The 18,845-nt window shown below is 43.8% G+C and overlaps 2 protein-coding genes across 3 annotated transcripts in view; one reads left to right on the forward strand and one right to left on the reverse strand.

Moving 5' to 3' along the window:
* The window catches only part of pdzd2 (PDZ domain containing 2), a 94,725-nt gene extending 94,398 nt beyond the window's left edge, over positions 1–327 (reverse strand). For both annotated transcript variants that reach the window (XR_014894566.1, XM_085293217.1), the window contains exon 1: positions 27–327. The gene's annotated coding sequence lies outside the window, so the exon portion shown is untranslated. The remainder of the gene's footprint in view (positions 1–26) is intronic.
* Positions 328–7,873: 7,546 nt separating this feature from the next.
* On the forward strand, positions 7,874–18,728 carry golph3a (golgi phosphoprotein 3a). Its single transcript, XM_085293224.1, has 4 exons — positions 7,874–8,271; positions 10,586–10,717; positions 15,075–15,189; positions 15,588–18,728. Exons 1-4 carry the CDS (start codon positions 8,062–8,064, stop codon positions 16,010–16,012), a joined length of 882 nt encoding a protein of 293 aa, XP_085149350.1. The 5' UTR covers positions 7,874–8,061; the 3' UTR covers positions 16,013–18,728.
* The last annotated feature ends 117 nt before the right edge of the window (positions 18,729–18,845 follow it).

Consider the following 18,845-nt stretch of genomic DNA (forward strand, 5'->3'; position numbering starts at 1 on the left):
GCGAAGATAACGCAGAGCTACTGTACCTGCGGGCTACACCGTGTTCCTCTAAGGCTTCCACTTCCAGCTCGAACAATCCTCCGTGTTTTCAGCGGGTTTTTTCCTTTTTAAAGAGAGATGAAAGGCGCGCTTCACAGAGCGCCTGTGTGCAGGAATAAAGTGGCGCAAAGCTTCTGAAGAAAAGCGGCTCCAAACTTCAGAAGTCCCGATATCCTCTCCGGGAACACCGAGGAAAAAAAACACAGAGACAAAGTCAAACTTCAGCCTGCTGAGCCACAGTCACGGGTGGTTTGGGTTCGGGTTGAACTGTCACTCGGCCGCCCCACTCCCCACTGCACACGGAGGGTGGAGTCACGTCCAGATTTGTTGAGGTGGTTCTTTTGCGCCCAGCTCCTCCCCCCGTGGGCTCCCCAACACTACGTGTTGTGATGTGCTGTCCATCACATCGTGTGATAACTCTACAGTAGTAATAATACTATGGTCTGTCAAACTGACCTCCCAACTCTCCCAACTTGAACTTGTTACAACATGAAGCAGGAATTAGCAGATGTTAGCATGCTGCTCGGTGTTTCCACTCTGGCTGTCTCCAAGTTCAAATGGAACCAGCCGTACTGTATACGTGACTGTGCTTATTCATCCTGGTTACTATGATGCCACACACATGGACATCTCTCTAACATTGTAACCTTTGTTCTTCACCTCCTTTAGTGCACTGGTAGACCTGGGCTTTCTTCTTCTCAAACAGCACACTCTCACATATATATTCAACATACAACCATGTTAAAATCATTTACAGGACCCTACAGAGTACAGAAAAGTACAAAAAAACACCTTAATGCATCCTTGGGATAAGGCGATATAGGTGGCCTGTGTTGCATCTCAAATGATGCATTTCATGTCAGTACAATTAGAAAAAAGACTTGAAATCATACGAGTTGTTGGAAGGGTTGCCAGGCGAAGCCTCTTCTGTCTAAAGTCAGTGTGGTAGCACAGCTTAGGTTTGCAAAGCTGCAAAATGAACAACAAAACACTTAGAACAATATCCTTCAGACAGACGATACCAAAGTGAAGACGTCTGGCGGCGTGCAGAGGACCACTTTTAAATATCACCACAAACTGTGAAGCACAGTGGTGGAGGCGTGGTGATCTGGGCACCTTTCAATCACTGAGTGGAGCATGAAGTGTGGACCATCTGTCAAATGTGCGTCCATCTGTCTGACAGTTAAAGCTTGGCTCTAATTGGGTCGTGCAACAGGACGATGATCCCAAGCACAGCTGAAAAAGAAAAGAGTCAAGCTGCTGCAAAGGCCCATTCCAGACCTCAGCCCCACTGAAACACTTTGGTGGGACCTTCAGAGAGAGCACAAATGTCCATAACTGAATACCCACACAGAGCACTGAACTGGGGCAATGTTATAAAGAAAGCCAAAATGTTGGGGACTGATAAAGTCATACAGTAAATGATTAGTTCAACTGAAGGTGCTTCCACCGGGCCATCAAGGTGGGTGATTGGTGTCCTCAGGTAAACACATGGCTCTGCAGCAGTCAGCCTAGATTGAGCCCCATGAGTTTTTTGAATATTCTTTATTGTCATTGTCACAGGTACAATGAAATTGAAAGATGTCTCTGGTCAGTGCAACATCACAAAAGATAAATACTTAAAAACTATAATGATAGGATATAAAAGATAGAAATACATATAAAATACAGTATTCTCATACCGTAGATACACCCAAGCAATCCAGGCCTAAGGCCCCATACAGACACTCAACATACGACCTAGTTGATATATCACTCAATCAATTTGTTAGCGCATCCAACAAAACATGTCTGAAAGCATTCCAACATCAAGGGCACAAATGACTACAGGGGCAATGAAAGTCATCTACTTTTAGTAGCATTGAGACATGATATTGCAATTGGGTAGAAACTGTGTTCTACCAGTTGTGCCCTTTCATTTCACTTAGCAGTGCCTTTCTTGTTTTATGCTTATTGATACTAAGACGTGTCTGGTGCACGTCATCATTATTTAGTAGGACCTGCTGTTCCAACATGTAGAACAATAGGTCATATATGGTGACGTATCAACCCTGCCTCTGGTTCCAAGCTCCTACTGAGTTTATTAAGGCGGCCATCTTTTTAACATGTTGCAGTGCTTTGCATTTTCCTTTTTTTGGCACAAACAAGCCCCTGAAAATAATCACTGGTCACTGTCGGACTGCATTCATCCAATCACATTTACTTTCATTATTATTAGTTACCACTATTCCTCGGTCTTCATTACACTATGTTAGCACCACCAGGTAGCACACTATGTTTCAGCTAGCCAGACTTCACTAACCCTTCAAACACTCTGTCTTTATTTATGTCTGAAGTGATAGCAGAGCTGTTTTAGTCTCTGATGTCTGAACATGGTATGTCCTCTTCAGATGGAAACTGCTTTATGAGTGTTTGCTATTAAATGTATTTGAAAAATGGGGTTAAAGACTGCAGCTGTTCATCTGGATGAAGAGTTTTCATGACTCATCCAGGTGACTCTCAGCTGACTGCAGGTTTACACAACAGTACATTTGGTTATTGACTGAAACTAGCACCACTGATGAACAATGGACTGGGAGGTCAGTACCAGGGCCACTGATATGCCACACCCACACAGATGATGTGGACAAGTGGGTGAAAAGAAGTGACAGACAACACATTCAAGAATTCACAGAGAGTTGGGGAATGGCTGCAATCACAGCATGTAAGATGGTGACAGATGTACCTTTAGGCCCCTCCTCCATTCAGAGATGGTCTTTCCCTTTTCACGTAAATGGCCTCCTTGACTCCGCCCTCAAACCAGCGTTCCTCCCTGTCCAGGATGATACATCCTCATCATTGAAAGAGTGTCCACTGGCCTGTAGGTGTGCATAGACTGCAGAGTCCTGGCCCGACGAGGTGGCTCTGCTGTGTTGTGCCGTCCTCTTAGCCAGAGGTTCTTTGGTTTCCCCGATGTATAAATCCTGGCAATCCTCCTGCACTTAACAGCGTACACTATGTTACTCTGTTTGATACTCTGGATCCTTATCGGAGCACGTTTTGGGGTTTGAAAGTCAAAGAGATGAGATTTTGTCTCAACTATTCTGATACTCCTGACACGTACTCCTGGATCGGCTGGAGCTTTTTTTAGGAGCCTTTCCAGCTTTGACAAACATCCAGCTAGGATAGCCACATTTACTCAGGGCCTTCTTGATGTTCTTCTGCCTCCCTGGCTGCTGTGTCTGTGCGGATGGTGTTCGCTCTGTGTTGTAGTGTCCTGATGACCCCCAGTTTGTGCTCCAGTGGATGGATGGATGTATAGATACACACTAACACATGAGCATACACAAATAAAACCATTTCCAGCACGTAAACCACAGCAACAACAAACTACATGCTCTTTTTTGCAGAATGTATATTGGATGTGTTTTATACGTTGCCCCACACTTCCACACAGTATGTCCTGTAAGGTAGTATAATAGAACAATAGAGAGTATATAATGACGTTTGATGTGAGTCAAACCTTAGATACTGATCCGTATGTGTAGGTTTACGGTACACGTCAGCTTTAGATGTCCCCCATTACTGATGGAAATCTCACAGTCTAAGAAGGCTAACCTGCCCCTTTTCATATCCTCCCTGGTGAATCTGATGTGTCGGTCCACAGAGTTAATGTGATCTGTGAAATGTGGTACGTCCTGAGATTTGATTTTCAGCCGGGTGTCATCCACATATCTGAACCAATGGCTTGGAGGTGTTCCAGGGTAGATTAGCAGAGCTCTCTTTTCCACTTCTTCCATGTTCAAATTGGCCACGATGGGTGAAACTGGGAGCCCACGGCACACCCATGTTTCCGTCTGTAGAACTGACCCTTGTATGTGAAACAGGTGTAATGAAGACACAGTTCAAACACACTTGGTGGATGCTGAGAGCGGTCCTGTTGCTGAGGTTGGGGTCTAATCTCTTACGGACTACCTCCAATGCTTCCGTGACTGGGATGCAAATGAAGAGAGATGTAACGTCGTACGAGACCATGGTTTCATCTGCCTCCATGATGACATCTCTCACCTTCTCAACAAAATCCAAAGTGTTCTGGATGTGGTGTTCAGAGCTGCCTATCAATGGGTCAGGATCGAAGCCAGAAACTAAGAGATGTTACAAGTGACAGAGCTGATCATACAGGCTTTAAAGGAGGTCTTAAAGGTGCACCCTGTTTATGTTTTTTTAGTTAACTATACAGACTTGGTGTAGATTCCCCTGGGTGTGACTTGTGGTCTGAGGTCTGGTCAGTAAAGTCAACTGCTTAAGACAATCTATCACCCTTTTCCTGTGACCACTACCTGGGTCTTGTTTCAAGGGTTCATATTTTAGTATTTTATAGTATTTTTGTCACTGAGCTAAATTTTCTCATGAAGGTCTGTGTGGTTTAGCAAACCAACACCTGCTGTAGACTGCTGGATGGTGCTGTTGTTGTCCTTACTAAGCGGTGTAAGTACCTTCCTCTCCTCCATGCTGATATTGGATGCTGGGGACTTTTCTTTGCTGAGACAGGCCGACATTTTCATCCACAGTTGCTCTGCTTTCACATCTGCGGTGTTGTTGTTTTGAATTTCTGACTCTGTGGCTGTGATCAGTTACACAATCTGAGCATCATAGCAAAGTTCAGCCCTTTTGCAAGGATATTTTTCTCTGCTTGAGTGAGTTGTTGACAGTTTTTCTCTCTCTTACATGTCCACATCCTCCATGTGACATATCAGTGACCTTATGGCCAATAGTTAGTCAGTGGTCCTAGTTTAGGTCATTTTACAAATGTCCTGTTTATAAGGTTGGAAACCTGCAGTCAGCTGAGACTGAAGAAGTCACCTGATGATGACGAAGCGTTTCTCCCACTGAAAACAGATGAACAGAATCAACTTTCTGGGATTTCCTTACCCGGATGATTGAGCGTGCGTGAAGGCATACCTCCATCTAAGTTTTCTTATAGATTTTTTTTCTTCAGTCCATTTTTGGTCAACTTTTGTACCCTGGGAAAGACAGGCGAACTCCCTCACAAACAGTATGAAGAATAGGTATAACAGAGCTACTCTACAGGGCAAATGGTACAATAGCGCCATTTATTGGTCTTTTTAGGGTACTGCTTCATAGGAAACTTCAACATCTGCTGATTTTAATTCCATCCATTCTCTTCAAACACTCTTCTTGTCTAAAATAGTGGCAGGGGTTTGGACCTTAACCCAGCTGTCATCAGTCCAACCTGAGACAGTTGCCAGTCAAAAGGTAAGGGTTATAATTTTATTTTATTTGTAGTTTTTAAATCCTAGCACCAGAATAAATTAAACCCAGCTATAGCCGGGCGGGTGCCAACTGACAAAAATCTCGGCAGAAGTTCTTGAGAGAAGAGGCTGAATAGTTTAGGTGGGAACAGTAGGTTATATAAGACCAGACTGTTGTTTATTTTTTATGAATGTTTGCTGATAATTCATGTCCCTCTGCATGTGGGGTGGTCACCTACTAACTGGAAGGTTGGTGGTTTGATCCTAGTCTGCTGCCAAATATCCTTGGGCAAAGACATTAACCGCATGTTGCATCTCTGATGTATCAATCAGAGTGTGGATGTTAGACAGGAAGTGTGTAGGAAAAAGTGACAACTAGTGTAGAGCGCTGTGAGTGCTCAGATAGAGCAGAAAAGTGTATCCAGTCCATTTACCATATGTGGGATTGATTTTAGCTCTGCTCTTAATTCGCCTCGGGTCCTTCTGAAAAACTGATCCAGCTGAATGTGGATCCATGTCTAATGGACCTTTAAACATGCAGTCATACATCCCTTACTTAAGAAACCTGGCCTTGATAGTTCTGTTATGTCGAATTTTAGACCTTTCTCCAAGCTTCCCTTTTTAAGCAAGATCTTGGAGAGGATTGTACATACCCAGCTGTTAGACTACTTGAATGACTCGCAGCTGTCTGAAATCTTTCAATCCGGTTTTAAGCCCTTTCACAGTACGGAGACAGCTCTTGTTAAAGCTATGAATGACATTCTTGTTGCGACTGATTGTGGTAAATATGCTGCGCTTGTCTTATTGGACATGACAGCTGCATTTGACACAGTGGACCACGACCTGCTGATCTCCCGCTTACACCACTGTGTGGGAATTTCTGATTTGGCATTGTCGTGAATAAAATCATAACTTTCCGAAAGGAGTTTTTGTGTTAAGCTGGGGTTGGCCGCGTCCTCTGTGGCCCCTCTGCTTTGGGGTGTCCCCCAGGGATCTATCCTCGGGCCCTTATTTTTCTCGCTGTATTTACTCGCTCTTGGTGCGATTTTTCGTAAACACGGAGTGTCATTTCATTTGTATGCCGATGACTGCCAGCTTTACTTACCTTTTAGTCATTTGGATACCTCCCCATGTCAATCTCTACTTGACTGTCTTAGCGATGTCAAATCATGGATGGCAAATAACTTTCTAAATTTTAATGATCAAAAACAGAATTTTATTTGGCCCGCATCGTTCTACTGATTCTCCAGATGTTGATTTTGGTGATTTGACCTCCCATTTGAAAAGTTCAATCAGTGATCTTGGTGTTAAATTTGATTCCGCACTTACCTTCGATGGTCATGTAAATGTTAAAATCAGCTTTTTATCACCTCAGACGCCTGTCGAAGGTCAAGCCTTTTCTTTTCAAAAGCAATTTGGAAACTCTTATTCATGCTTTTATCACCTCACGTCTGGACTATTGTGATTTCCTTTTAATTGGGCTTGGGTTGGGCACTTTGTCAAGCCTGCAGTTAGTGCAAAATGCAGCAGCACGATTTTTAACCGGTAGTAGAAAATTCGATCACATCACTCCGGTCCTGGCTTCTTTACATTGGCTTCCCATTTGATTTAGGGTTCGTTTTAAAGTCCTTTTATTGGTTTTTAAATCTTTAAATTGTCTGGCTCCTGTATGCTTATCTGATTTGCTGAAGTCACATGTTCCTACTCGCTCGCTCCGTTCAGCTGAGCAGCTGTTGCTGTCGGTTCCTAAGTCGCGGCTGAAATGCAGAGGAGACCGATGCTTTGGAATAACCCTCCCCTCCATATTAGACAAGTGTCATCAGTGCAGGTCTTTAAGTCCAGATTGAAAACCTACTTTTATTCCCTGGCTTTTAGGAAACTGACACCTTTCTTATTAATTTATTGTATTTTAACTTTGTTGTTTTGATTTGTGTTGTTCAGCACTTTGGTCTGCCTGGTGTGTTTTTTTTAAAGTGCTATACAAATAAACGATGATGATGAACTGGTATCGCTCTTTCATGTCAGACGGGCCACAGCAGGTGAAGATGAACTCTGTCTTCTCTGACACGGCGTTTAGCACCTTTACACTCATGACTGTACTAGCTCCCAGCCAAATCAATATGTTGTGAAACTCTCAAGAATTACTAGCAGACCATCCTCACACAGGCAGACGGCATTATAACAGATCTGCATGCTCTGCATTCTGAGTATGTTTTATTAAAGTTCGGGCAACGGTACACAGCTTTTCTATGTCAGCACGACCAGTACAAGCACTCATTCCTTCCCTGTTAGTTAAGATGATTAATGGACACAGAGCACGAGAGGAACAGGTCCAGAATAACTAATTTGGTTCTTTAATCATGTTTATCTTGTGGTTCCACTTGGGAACAAGTGTATTTTTAATGTACTTATTTGTTTTCATGAATCTGTGTATGTATTTAGATTTTGTTATTATATGGAGGAGTCCAGTGGGTCTGTCCAAGCATGAGCCTTTTAGCCAGCTGGTGTGGCGTTCAGACTAAGTTAAAGGTGGGTCGCTTGGTATCCAGCAGGACTGTGGTACCAAACCCATCCAGCAGGTTTGGTACCACAGTCTCCGCTCGGCGCCATATTAGACAGACGCTGGTGCGGAAGGTGGGGAAGGGGAGGAGGACTCCTCCTGATAAGGGTACTAACCTATACGCAAAATACTTATGGTTGACAAGTACTTGGGTGAACGTAGTCCCAGACTTGCTGCTTTCGTAGTTGTTGAGCACACTCGCCGGCAGAAATGACTTCGTTGACTCAGAGGAGTTCGGGCCTCGTGCAGAGGCGGACCGAAGCCTCGCGTAACGCCGCTGAGAAAGACCGACCGTCCGGCCAAGAAGACCACGGGCCCCGGCGAGCGGAGGATCAGGACGATGATGATACCGGAGACTCCAAAGAAACACGTCTTACACTGATGGAAGAAGTGTTGCTGTTAGGACTGAAGGACCGAGAGGTAATGGCAGATAAACTGCGCCTTAACGCTGTAGCAAATAAGCTAAATGTTATCGCTCGGCTAACGTTAGCTGTAGTCTCCAAACAGCTCTATGTAAGTTAGCATCCCTGCTTGCTACAATGCTAGCTGTAGCTAACAACAGTTGCTGTCTTCAGTCTGCAGCGAGATAGCTAATGTCTGGTGCTACACGATTATGAGAAGAAATGATATTTTCCAGTAGTTCAGCAGTAATGGTCGGAGAATAAGTGCGGCGATCCTGGCGTTGATGTTAGTAGCTCCAAGCTAACACAATGAGTAAGAAGAATAAACGGAATGGAGTCAAAGTAAAAAACTGTTTACAGGAGTGTTTGATTATAACTAATACAAAGTGCTACAGTACCAGTGAAAGGTGTGTTTAGATGTATCGATGATTTGCTGTCACTGAACTACGAACAGCAAGCAAAGTGAAATCCACCGATAAATCTAAAATCCTCGAGTACGGATTCAGTCCCGTTCACATAACATTAGGAATGCAACTAAAACGGAGTCATTCAACCTCCAAATTTAACAGGAAACTTGTGTCAGTTTAAACAAAATTACAAACCATGTTTGCTCGTTTTAACTTTGACGTCAGCAACACAAACAACTGTTTTTTCTTCTGTAGAGAGTAAATGCAGCAGCTTCAGTAGCCAAATGGCTGATGGAGAGTTTCAGGTACACAACAAGACTCCAGTTTATCACAAATTTGGCTGAGAAATGAAGACGGATGAGTTTCAGTGGGTGACCAAACATTATTCCTTCAGATCCATGTTGATAAAGTAGAGCGTGGTCCTCTCTCACCCATGCCACGGCTGTGGGACTCTGCTTTGATGACAAGTTGCTGCTGATTGGTTGTTAACAGAACTGATAATCTGATATTCAGGTCATCTAGAATTGAAATTGTCAACAATACTGAGACAAACGGTGCTGTGTTTGCCTCCTCCAGCTGACAGACAGACCAGCACTCAGTCCCTCCCTCACTGACTGAAGTAGTTTACATTCACAGCACTGAACAACTTCAGGAGGAATGTCAGAGGTCAGAAAAGCTCTGCTGCAACAACAACTGTTAAATAATGATCATAAAAGTTAGCCTGGGTGGTGCACACATTAAAATGAGCCATTTACTCAGTTTTCAGTCGTGTGACCGACTCACAACCCTGGTGGCCAAAACATGATTCCACTGTGATGCTAACAGTGAACAACGATGACATTTGTGGTCCATATTCTGCCTCAGAAGTGTCAAAGTGTCTCCCAGAGCTCACTCAGCTTACACTGCTGTCAGTACGGACACATGCATATATGTTCTGTCAGGATCGGTGAGTAACTCTGTGGGAGGTGAGGAACAAGACATTTTTGATCGTCAAAGCAAAAGTAAGCGCACAGCTTACTCCCCTCCAGATCCAGAGCTCTTTGGAGCACGTTATCACGTCTCTGTATGTCGCTGCGTTCCTCTTTCCCTCGACTCTGATTGGTCTTCCAGTTCTTGCTGCTAGAAAGCATCTCCACAGCATGATGCTGCCACCACCATGGGCAGCACCTGTAAGGAAGTGATGAGGGACGCCTGGTTTCCTCCAGACATGACGCTTGTCTTTCAGGCCAAAGAGTTCAATCTGTGTTTCATCAGACTTTTGTTTCTCATGGTCTGAGAGTCCCTCAGGTGACAAACTGCAAGCGCCTGTCATGTGCTGCTCAGATTAGCCAGCTCTAAGAAGTGTTTCCAAACTCCTGTTTATAGATGATGTTACTGTACTCTGGGACCTTCAGTGCCAGAAGTCTTTTTTTGTACCCTTCCCCTGATCTATGCCTCGATACAGTCCTGGTTTACACACGTTCTTGGACTTGATGGCTGGGTTTGTGCTCTGACTTGTGCTGTTACCTATGGGAGCTTATGTAGACAGCTGTGTGCCTTTCCCAATCATGTACAGTCAACTGAATTTACCACAAACAGGATGCAGTTCGATTCTCCCACCTCCCTTTATGGGGAGTTTGCATGTTCTCCCGTGGTTGCGTGGGTTCTCTCCAGGCTCTCCAGCTCCGCCCTCCATCCAAAGACATGCAGTTAGTGGGGTTGAGTTAGTTGGTGCCCTTAGGTGTGGATGTGAGTGTGAATGGTTGTCTGTCTCTGTGTGTTAGCCCTGTGACACACTCATACAATTCAGTTTTATTTATATAGCGCCAAATCACAACAAAAGTCGCCTCAAGGCGCCCCAAGTACCTGCAATGATTTGGTACTGAGCTCGTCGGCTTCTGGCACTCTTTGACAACCTGGATTGTGACGATGTGTCCCATTGCACAGGGCTACACCTCATTCTGGAATGACTGCATTTCATCAGGGCTGCGAGGGTGCATGCTGATCGAGCTGGCCCTGCGAGGACGCCTTCAGCTGGAGGCCTGTGGCATGAGGAGGAAAGGTCTGCTGGCCAGGAAGGTACGACACGGTTATGTTTAAGCTTTCACTGTGTACACAAGCTGTTTCCCGTTTAGACATCGTCACCCTGCTGGTGTATTAGTGTCATGGTGTCACGGCGTGTAGTGAAGGCCTGCACAGGAACAATCATCTTTAACAGACGTGTAATATCAGCTGTTCATGTCCAAGCACACACCTAAAATCTCATGTTGTTACAGTTTTGTATCTTCTAATCAGTTTTTATTGCATTGAAGATGTTCTTTGTTTTTAATTCAGTTTCATTTCAGTTCAGTTTGGATTCATTCAAAATGTTTAGTTTTTATTAGTTATTAGTCTTTTTAACCCTTTAAAGCCGGTCAGAGCAGCACGCTCCGTTTTGCGTAACTATTTTTAATCCCAGTAGAACTGCAACCACGCAAGCTAGCGCAATAATTTTTTTCATAAGAAACCGGAGGAGTTGTACTGACATCTTATGCCATCAGCTTGTCCTCGGTCACGGTTTCCTTCCACATAAAGCTTTGCAAAAATTTCATAAAAAACACTTGCAGGAACAAAAACATAATATTCCAGAAACACGCTTTGCCGATCCGATCAGCTGTTCATAGCACTTCCTACATTGGAATAGACGTCAGCGCGAACTATCACATGTCCGCCATCACCTGCCCGGAACCGGAAGTGACGTCATTTTTCGCGGAAATGTCGTTTTTTTACCTTCAGGGCCTCATGAGCCTATACTGGTGTTTTTAAAAGTTATGTTTGACTTTATGACTTTCTGTGTCGTTTCTGGGATGCTTAGGACTCAGATTGCACTGCTGGAAATAGTTTATTTTGATGCATATGCCATTTTCTTTGCAAATTTGCATGATAATATTTATTTTTGGTTTTCCTGCAGTATATAAAAATTGGTGTATTTCAAAAACAAAACTATGAAGACACTCAAAATAAATTTCCTGTGGTTGGAAATAGGGCTGGGCGATATGACCCAAAATTCATATCTCGATATTTTTTTAGCTGGATGGCGATATAAGATATATATCTCGATTTATTTATTTATTAATTTTTTTAAAGCCATAAGTTAAGAACAAAAAGAGAGTTCTTAGTCGCACTGTGTCCCAGATGTCACACGGGCACTTTTATTTACATACAGCGTAGATGTACATGAAGAAATTACTCAAAAATAAATTATCAGCATTTATTAAATAATCATGGTCCATAAATAAAAGAAAACAATGTTGTTTTTGTGCATAACAAAAAGCTCACAATTGTGCAGTCAAAATGTAAACTAATAGACGCTGAGCGTAATAACAAAGAGACAGATTTCACAGCTGCACCACGTCTCTGAACAGGAGCCATTTGTGGTCCTTATACACACACAGTACGGTAATATTACGTTGAAGCACAGCACGTATCACTCCGCGAGGCTCCTCCTCGGTAGCTGTAATCCTCCGACAATCCATCAAGCAGTGCAGCTCCGTAGCTTAGCAAAGTCATATTAAAACATTTTTTGACAGATTGCTGAGCGCTGTGTACCACATAAAATCGGTTCGCGGTCAGTAGGCACAACCAGAATTCATACATAAGGCGCGCTGTCGATTTTTGAGAAAATGAAAGGATTTTAGGCCGTGCAGCCCCTCCGGGCTGCATGTCGTTAGCGCAGTTAGCTCGTTAGCGCGGTTAGCTCGCTAACACGTTGACGCCGCCCAGCCCCACGCACGGTAACTCGCTAACGGAGATTTTCCGCTTTCATCTTGTCATTGCCTGCAGGTGAAGCTATGGGGGAGGCGGAGTTGTGTTTAGTGAAGGAGAGGCGAGGCCGAGTAACCTTGCGTAGAGACAAAAGTGGACGAAAGAGAGGCAAACCTGCGGCTCCACAAGTATAATTATAACGTAACATAGACTATATCGATATAAACGATATTGTCACATCTTATATCTCGTATGAAAATATATCGATATTTAAAAAAAAAACTCGATAAATCGCCCAGCCCTAGTTGGAAATAATTTTGTGCAACTTTTTTGTATTTACGGTTAGGGCTGCTCAATTAATCGAATTTTAATCTCGATTACGATCTGGGCTTTCAACGATCATTAAAAATGACTGATTATTAGCCCCTCCCTCATGCTTTACTCTCGCGCTGCTCCGTGTGGCAAATCGAACGCACCTCTCTGCATTTCGAACACGTGTCACAACAATTGAGGACCCGAGGGAAGCACGTGGCTACTGTCGCTACCCGATCCGTACCACGCATATGCAAATCTTACGTCACTTCCTCTCTTTGCCAACATTGCGACAGTTAAGAGTGACACGGTTAGCGCCCAGTTAGCTCCTAGCATTTCTCAACAGCTCTGCCTCCTTTTCGACTGCCGGGACATTTAAACTATGGATAATCCGTTTACAAACAAATTCATGCTTTTCTCGTCCCCCGATTAAACAACAGCGCTGTAAAAGAAGAAGAATGGCGCCTAATTACAGACTTACTAATACTGACTTAGTAATATGACACGTGAAGATTCAGCAGCCCGATTAAGTGTTTACTGACAATTGACAGTGATAGCGGACATAATCATCGCTGTTCCATCAATCCTCTCTACACAGACGAGCATAAACGCACTCTACTATCACTAAATCAAATTTAACACGCGTTTGTAATGACGCTAGTTCATTTTACAATAGGGTTCATTCGCTCGGTCAGCAGGTGGCGGTATCCTTGTACACTGGGGAGTAAACTGCCATTAAACGAAGAGAAGAAGAAGAAAAATCTGCACATGCGCGGTACGGATCGGGGAGTCCTGATCTGTAACTATCGTTTTATTTTTCGTTTTTGTCTACATTACATTGAAATGTTTCATTACTGCAAACAATTTAAAAGATACTTATTATTCTTAACAGATACTCTGACCCGTAACTAGCGTAAAATGCTTCAGCCGGGAGGAGACACCTTTCACACATGCGTAGTACCGATCAGGTTTCCGGTACGGATCGGGTAGTGACAGCTCTGACGTCCACTTGTTTGTTTTCCACATAAACCTTTTACGGTAAAGCTGAAGATCCTGTTGAGATTTTTCAAAATAAACTGAATCACGTGAAAGAGTACGCAGAGTGTTTACGGATGAGAAGTGAAAGAGCCGTCAGGTGCTAAAACATAAACCTTCGACTCAAACATTAGAACAGGCTTTTCCCCGCAGCACGCCGTGTAATGAATACAAAGCAAATGCGGCTGTTACAGTTTCATGCATCGGTCAAAACACTCGACTCCAGCTACACGGCGCCCGGCTGAAACACTTCACACAGGTCGAGCTGCCCGAGATTCACCGAACTGACAGAAAATGTAAGCGTTTTGTGATATATGTGGTTGTCGGGACGATGAATGTCCTATTTCGGGATATAACATTTTGGTCATATGGCACAGCCCTAGGTATTACAATAAACCACAACTTAAAGTTTTACTAATAATGCGCTAATAAAAGGTTTCACCAAACTAGCAAATACTAAAACTGAGCATCGTTTTATTTTATTTTGATGTTAATTTTTGATAACAAAACATCAAGCTGAGATTTGATGTGTTTCTCAACAATGATGCTCCATCTGGTGGCTGCTTAGGACACAACCATTTATCATAATTGAGAATAAAATTTTAACAGATTAACTGACTAGTAAGTCTGGTACTGACTAGTGACAGCAGCGACGATGACTAGTCCCACACATGCCTAGTTGTTTGTATTTTCCCATATGGAAAAGATATTTATAAATCTTATAAAGTTTGTTCGGTCTTGTATGAAACTTGTATGAAAAGCATACAAGAGTGAAAACTACGGAAGCGTAGAGCTGCCACCCAGGCAAAAGAAAAATACAAGTGTATCACGTTATAACGTGAAAGGTTTATTGTTCTAACAAGATACTTTTCACGTTTGTACAACATAATATCACGTTCGTACAATATAAATATTATATTGTACAAACAGGAAAAGTATCTTGTTAGAACAATAAACCTTTCACGTTATAACGTGATACACTTGTATTTTTCTTTTGCCTGGGTGGCAGCTCTACGCTTCCGTAGAAAACAGATATAAGATCCCTTGAAAAATTATATAATGAAACTTGTATGTTTTGTATACTTCCTAAAAAAAATTATATGAAAGTAATGAGAAAGTGGCCACTTTCATGAGTAAATCATATGTTTTTACTATTTCTTTTCCATATGGGTTAGTTCACTCGGTGCTGTTTCACGTCGTGTCAGTCTTTACTATAATAATCTGCTCCCACTTTGTTGGTAAGGACTTTTTCATGGTTCAGCAAAGCCTGGATTAACTTCAGGATTCTTTCAGGGTTAAGAACATTTCCACGCTCTGCCTGCTCTGATTCTGGATGCATTTGCAGGTGATTTGCAAGTCAGATGCTCCTACAGGTGATGTGCTCCTGGACGAAGCTCTCAAACACATCAAAGACACTCAGCCACCAGAGACTGTGCAGAGCTGGATCGAGCTGCTCAGCGGTGAGTTCAGCTGTCCTGCTGCTGTGGGCTCTCCCACTGCACTGTGTGCTTCCTCACTGTGTTTCCAAGTGACTCTTAGCAAAACACTGTGTCTGCAGGTAAAGTGTAGTTAGAGTGTGAGTGCTGTGATGTGTGCACTGTGAAGCAGGTAAATAACAGTCTTCCTGAATAGGTTGACAGGCATGTTGTTGTAACAACCAGTCCACCGACAACTTTAAAGAACCGGCATCTCCAATCACACCAAACTGTCTACAGTTTATTGAGCTAAAGGTTCATTGAGGCCTTTGCTGTACTGGCGCTGATGCGGTTTTCCTGTTGTCTGTGGTGTAGGCGTAGCTGAGCTGGTTATGCTGGCGTGTGACGGCACTAACGCTCTCTGTTCTGTTGGCTCCTTGTAGGAGAGACGTGGAACCCGTTGAAGCTTCATTACCAGCTGAGGAACGTCCGTGAACGGCTGGCCAAAAACTTGGTGGAAAAAGGTGTCCTGACTACGGAGAAGCAGAACTTTTTGCTGTTTGACATGACGACACATCCCCTGACCAACAACAACATCAAACAGCGCCTCATTAAGAAGGTGCAGGAGGCTGTGCTGGACAAGTGGGTGAATGATCCTCATCGAATGGACAAGCGGCTCCTGGCTCTCATCTTCTTAGCCCATTCCTCTGATGTTCTGGAAAATGCCTTTGCCCCCTTGTTAGATGATCAGTATGACCTCGCCATGAAGAGAGTGCGGCAGCTGCTGGAACTGGAGCCAGAAGGGGAGAGCATGAAGGCCAACACCAACGAGCTGCTATGGGCTGTGGTGGCTGCTTTCACTAAATGAGGGAACAGCAGGCAGTGGTGTTGACGTGACAGTGGGGGTGAAAATTACTCCTGACCCTGACATTTTGACTTTAGTGACTTCTGGTACCAGACGCCTGGATTTTGTGGCATGGGCTGCCCTGTTTCCTCTTTCTGTTTCTTTTCCTTCCTGATGATTCTCTTTGATGATGCTCCATGACCCTGTCTCTACCCTGCATCAGTTATGTGTTCACTTTCATAAAAACTAGCTGTGGTTAAATGCCACGTCACATGAAGTGCTTGCTGATGGTATGGGTAGGCCTGAAATCACTGATTCATATCCTGTTTTTCTTTTTTTAAGAGTGTGGTACAGATGTCACAGGTTATCAACAATGATGTACATGTGCACAGCAGCAGGAAAGTAAAAGGTTAGATGAGCTGGAGTCTAATTTATTGGGAGTAACATCTGTACTGGTCCACTCTGTGACTGTGGGCCACCATCAGATTGAGTTCCAGATGTTTGCTCAGTTGTTGGGACACTAACTCCTGTTTGGTTTGGCTCTGTTGTGCTGCTGGCATAGTTAGAAGTGAGTCACTGAAAACCGGTATAAATTTGATCGTGATGATGAAACCTCTCCTACAATACCAGTGTGGCCACCGTCGAGGCACGAGCACGGACCCGTACATGATGGAGCGAGCCTTGCATCATCAACGCACCCAGTGACGGACGATGCTGTAGCACTGAAGCTATCCTGGCTCCATGTTCTTACTAACCCACAGGGTTTTGTTTTCATTTGACACCAGTCTGTAGCTCTGTAACGTCACTGGTTTGTATGGTCGTTTACATGTTGGGAATGAAGAAGTAAAACTTGATGTATAGCTCGCTCACACTTGGACCAGGCTTTTGACTAGAGAAGTGCAATTTCAGCTCCAATTTTGAACAACTTTGAGAACCCATGATGATAATAAACCAAGTTCCTCTCTGGTTTGCAAAAACGCTGGCATCAAGTGTTGAGAAGCCAAAAGTCATTTCCCATCAGGCTGTGGCAGTTTCCAGTTCAACGCAGAACAACATCAGACACCATAAAAGCAGCTAAGTGCTGTCGGCCTGGGGCGGCGCGCCCGTGTCGTCGTTAGCGCTGTGGTGTCTCGTGGTTGGCTGAGGCCTTTTGTGTGGACTTTGCATGCGCTCCCTGTGCTGCATGGGTTTGCTCCAGCTAGTCCTCCCACAGTCAAGACATGCATGCTTGGGTAAATGGTCATTCTAAGGTGGTCATGGAGATGATGTGCATGAAGTGTACAGAATAAAGTCCTGTGTGTATGTGTGGTTGGTAAAGACTAGAGCTATACAGCTGTGAGCGGTCTCGCTGTTCGTGGAGGAGTTCCTGTGGGATTAACACGGCCGATCGTGGACCAGGGTACGCTCCTGCAGAAGGTGCTTTGGATTTGAGCTTCTGTCGTTTCTGTGCTGATCAAAGGAGAAATGTTCTCAAAAGTAGTTGAACAAAAACAGTTCTGAATTATTTGCAATGAAAACAGATTTTGGTGCAGGACTAATATCAGCCCTATAAGGAGTTTGGAAAGAGCTGATGACCTTCACAGACACACACCGGCTAATGTTAGCACGCCAGGGTTAAAGCAGCAGGTGGTGGGACAGCGCCTTTTTACTCTGTTTACTAAGGATCAAATGTTCCACTTTGATAGAGAACAAACTCAGCATCAGTGACAGCTACAGTTGGTACGTTCCCAACTACAATGACACATTTCAGTGAGACATGGTGCTGAATGCAGGCTCCTCCTCCAGAATGTGCTCACGCTGCCTGGTCTTGGGTGCATAAAATAAAAGTGTTCACTGAGTGAAACGAGCTCCGTCTGATGACTCATAATCCACCTCTTCTCCAGTACAGGGAAACTCCAGGAACCTCCAAACACAGCAAAGTCCCAAACTGACTGTTTACGTTACTCTGATGCGATGTACTGTCTGCACCACACAAGCTCAGTCTGGGAACCTGGACACTCCGTCTAATCGAGAACGTCATCTGAAACGTAAGCAGGTTCCTTCACCAGTAACAACCACGGCACACCAAAAACAAAAGGCCTTAAGAACTGCACAAACTGATTGCATCATGTTCATCGATGTGTATCTTTAATGCCATTATTTCTTCTTGGAAGCAGTTTTCAGTTTAAATGAGTATGAACCGTACCACTATCAGTGGAAAGAGTGTGGGTCTGTGATCTCAGTGAACCCACTCAAGATGTGCCCAGGAGTTCTGAGGTTATTTTAACTTGGTCGACTAATCCCATTGTGAAGTCAGAGGGTTAATCAGTAAAGTGTAACCTACAGTATGTAAATCAGAAGCTCTGTGTTTACATCTTTGCCCACTGTGGTTCTCAGTGGAGCCGATGTAGCCGTTGTCTCTACGTTTTAGCTGAACTCCTCAGATTGATCCGTCTGTTGGATAGCTGGGTACACGTCAGGCTGTCAGAAGAATCGAACCTCACATTCTCCTATTGATGTGTTTGAATTAGGCATAAGTTTATGGTTCACTGTCAAAATGTACAAAGCCTTTTCCCCATGAACGTGATGAAGGATGTTGCTTAATTAGGATGGCCTTCTTCTTTTCCATATCTAACAAGAGAAGAGACATCAGGAGGCTTGTGCATAAGGCATGACATGTTGCAGCAAAGTGATGTGTGCTCTCTAAATAAAGGGACCTCCAGTCTGTGTACTGTCCTGAAAACAGATCCAAGAACAGCCAGATCATAACGTGTGACTTCGATGTTTAAACCAAACTCTGTGCTTGTGTGAGCTGTGTAGCACTAATCTGTCAGGCCAGCTTCAATTCCAATGAAAATGATTGAACAGAAGTCACAGA

Source organism: Mchenga conophoros, linkage group LG12, assembly GCF_057382185.1.
Source record: "Mchenga conophoros isolate Kocher_MC1m ecotype Shallow Benthic linkage group LG12, M_conophoros_male_GT1.1, whole genome shotgun sequence".
Classification (NCBI taxonomy): Eukaryota; Metazoa; Chordata; class Actinopteri; order Cichliformes; family Cichlidae; genus Mchenga; species Mchenga conophoros.

Bases quoted from the DNA above. Each gene is read 5' to 3' on its own strand.
- golph3a (XM_085293224.1), top strand. From the start codon at position 8,062: ATGACTTCGTTGACTCAGAGGAGTTCGGGCCTCGTGCAGAGGCGGACC. The intron at 8,272-10,585 runs GTAATGGCAGAT...CCCATTGCACAG, and splicing joins TAGGACTGAAGGACCGAGAG to GGCTACACCTCATTCTGGAA. The intron at 10,718-15,074 runs GTACGACACGGT...ATGCATTTGCAG, and splicing joins AAGGTCTGCTGGCCAGGAAG to GTGATTTGCAAGTCAGATGC.